Raw genomic sequence first — 3,224 nt, forward strand, 5'->3', positions numbered from 1 at the left:
GAAAAATTTACTCAATTGAACGTGTTATAAATATTGATTATAATTGTAAAAATCAATTGTTAAATTCACGTGAAATCCAAAATAATTTTTTTTTTTAGACATGATTTATTAAATAACATATTACCAACATATTTTGAATATTATAAAATAGTAGGAGAATACTCAATTAGAGTTAAAAAATAAATAAATATTAAAGAAGAGTTATACGAATTCTTAATTGTGTCGGCGAACATAGAGGCAGGTAGTTCGGACCGGTTGACCAACTGCCTAACTTGGAGTCAGTGAGACTGGGTGCTACCTGCCGGGTTGAGAGAAAATGAGGGTCGTCTGTAGTTTCAACGACCGTTAGTTTGCAAGAACCAAGTCAAGGTAGAAAGACGTGGCAGTTATTCCCTTTCTATATTTCTTATTATTTTTGTAAGTTATTTTTTTTTAGAATAAAACATGTCAGTTTGGGTTTAATTATGCACCGTTAGTAAGCTTATTTATTTTTTTGTTGCATAGAATAAATTTGTCTACTAAATACAAATAACATAATATTATTGATTGAGGGCCAATACACCTAACATTTAGAGCAATTCTAAATACAAACTAACAGCATTAGTCCACTTGCGCTCAACTGCTTTAGGCACGATTCACGTAACCGGAAAGTGATTAAATAATGGCGGCGTCGTTCTGCGAAGTGCTGTAACTATGTGTTATACCTTATTTCTGTCTTCTAGTCATCGGTGTCTGGGCACTGCGGTGGTCGACACAAGTCTAGAGTACTCGTGCAAGGCGGTACTCTACTGTTGTGTGCCGTCGTTACTTTAATTATTTTGAGTATTTTTCGATTGCGTTAAATACATTTATAACTTATAGCCTAATTATTCAAATAGGTATAAGCAAAGAAATATGCATAAGATGTTTTATTTATTTAAAATAAAATATTAATAACATTTTACAAAATTATATACAATATACCATCAAACCCAGCTTGTGTAAGTTTAATGAAGTCAGGTTTTTGAGCATAATGAGATATTAAAAAGAAAAAAAATATTTGATATTAGTTTCGTTTCATTAGTTTTTTATCAACGATTTGTTGTTGTTTTGATTTCTTCTATGAGCTGCTCCCTTGTGTTAACTCTTATCGCTTTTATAATTTTCAATTCTGTCCTTCATTTTATTGTTTTTGTTCTATCTGTGTAGTGTAACGCTTAGGTACTCCGTGCGTGTATTTTCAGTTATCGATTAAAGTAATATACAAGTTTGCTATTTAATTATATTTTGTACATACAATGGATAAAAAGACGAGTGCAGTATGGAAACATTTTTCGGTCATAAGTGATGAAAAAGCCAAGTGTTCATACTGCACTAATACTTTTTCTTATAAGGGAGGTTCAACAGCCAATCTTCTAAAACATTTAAAAAGAAAACATATTGTTCAACTTGAAGCTAGAAAAAGAAAACGCGTTGATTTCGATCAAAATGTAGATGAACCAGATGATATATCTACAAAACAACAACAGGTAATTAGTTCGGACCAACCATCAACGTCGTCTAATATATATATATATATATATAATATATCAAAGAATTGTCCTACACATACAAGTGTATATTCTTTTATTAATCGACCACTTTCTCTGTCTAAACAAAAACTTATAGACAAGCAATTTGGGATAATGGCTGCAAAAGAATTTGAACTATTAAGCCTCGTAGAAAATATTGAATTTCAAAGATTAATTAATTTATTGAACCCTAGCTATAAATTACCTTCACGAAAAACTTTATCTAAATCAATTTTGCCACAATTATACTCAAAAACTAAAGAAAAAGTTAAAACGAATTTAATTAATTCGCATTGTATTGCATTTACAACTAATGGGTGGACATCCCTTAATAATGACAGTTTTGTTGCATTAACTATTCATTATATTGACAAAAATGAATGCACCTTAAAGTCTTTTTTACTAAGATGTTGTTATTTTGAAAAATCGCATATGGCAAATAATTTATCAATTTTTTTAAATAATTGTTTTAAAGAATGGGAAATGACCGAAAAAGTTAAAATTACAGTAGGTGACAACGCCGCTAATATTACAGCTGCCATAAATATGAATAAAAATTGGTGTCATATACCTTGCTTAGCTCATAGTATTAATACTATTGCTCAAAGCGGATTAGATGCAATACAAATTGTCCATAAAATATTTAAACGCATAGCTGAACATTTTAATCGTAGTTCTCAGACTTTCAGTAAATTAAAAAATATGCAAAAACAAATGGGTTATACGGATTTAAAACTCATTCAAGACAAAACTACGAGGTGAAATTTNCTTGCTTAGCTCATAGTATTAATACTATTGCTCAAAGCGGATTAGATGCAATACAAATTGTCCATAAAATATTTAAACGCATAACTGAACATTTTAATCGTAGTTCTCAGACTTTCAGTAAATTAAAAAATATGCAAAAACAAATGGGTTATACGGATTTAAAACTCATTCAAGACAAAACTACGAGGTGGAATTCTACGTACGATATGTTTGAGAGATGTATTCGAATGAAAGAATCAATAATATCTACAGTAGCAATTTTAGATAATATTGAGAATATATCTTATGAAGACTGTGATAAAAAATAAAGGTTTTGTTAATCATTTTACATATCAACGTACTTATGACAAGATTGTACAACGAGTAGCTGGATTTATTTTGTCAAAGCAACAGAAAGAAATACATCAAACAGAACAACAGGGACACGCGAACGATAATAGTCAAAGTGAAACTGAAGCCGTAGACATATGGAAACAGTTTGGCTCTCAGGTGTAACAACAAAAAAGTTTATTTATTTATTATGTTATTTAATCAAAAATTTTAATTTTTTAAGGTGGTAACTTTATCAAAAAAAACTCCTACTAGTGAAGCGATTATTGAGTTAGACAGATATTTGTATGAGCCTATTATAGAAAGAAAGTCGCATCCTTTATTATGGTGGAATGAGAGGAAAATGATGTTTCCTAACTTATTTAATCTTGTATTGTTGAGATTATGTGTTCCTTCAACATCTGTCCCGTGCGAACAGACATTTTCTAAAGCGGGATACACAATAACTGAAAGGCGTAATAAACTTACAGTTAAAAATTCAGAAATGTAACTGTTTTTAAATAGTAATTTTTGATTAAGAATTTTAAAAGACGTTTTTTATATAGTTAAATAATTTAATGAAATTATATTATAAAT

General features: G+C 29.6%; 1 protein-coding gene across 1 annotated transcript; it reads left to right on the plus strand.

Moving 5' to 3' along the window:
- Positions 1-1,277: 1,277 nt before the first annotated feature.
- On the plus strand, positions 1,278-2,312 carry LOC126903758 (zinc finger BED domain-containing protein 4-like). Its single transcript, XM_050682224.1, has one exon. It carries the CDS (start codon positions 1,278-1,280, stop codon positions 2,310-2,312), a length of 1,035 nt encoding a protein of 344 aa, XP_050538181.1.
- Positions 2,313-3,224: the final 912 nt, after the last annotated feature.

The sequence above is a fragment of the Daktulosphaira vitifoliae genome, unplaced genomic scaffold (assembly GCF_025091365.1).
Source record: "Daktulosphaira vitifoliae isolate Bord-2020 unplaced genomic scaffold, ASM2509136v1 Scaffold_4, whole genome shotgun sequence".
NCBI lineage: Eukaryota > Metazoa > Arthropoda > Insecta > Hemiptera > Phylloxeridae > Daktulosphaira > Daktulosphaira vitifoliae.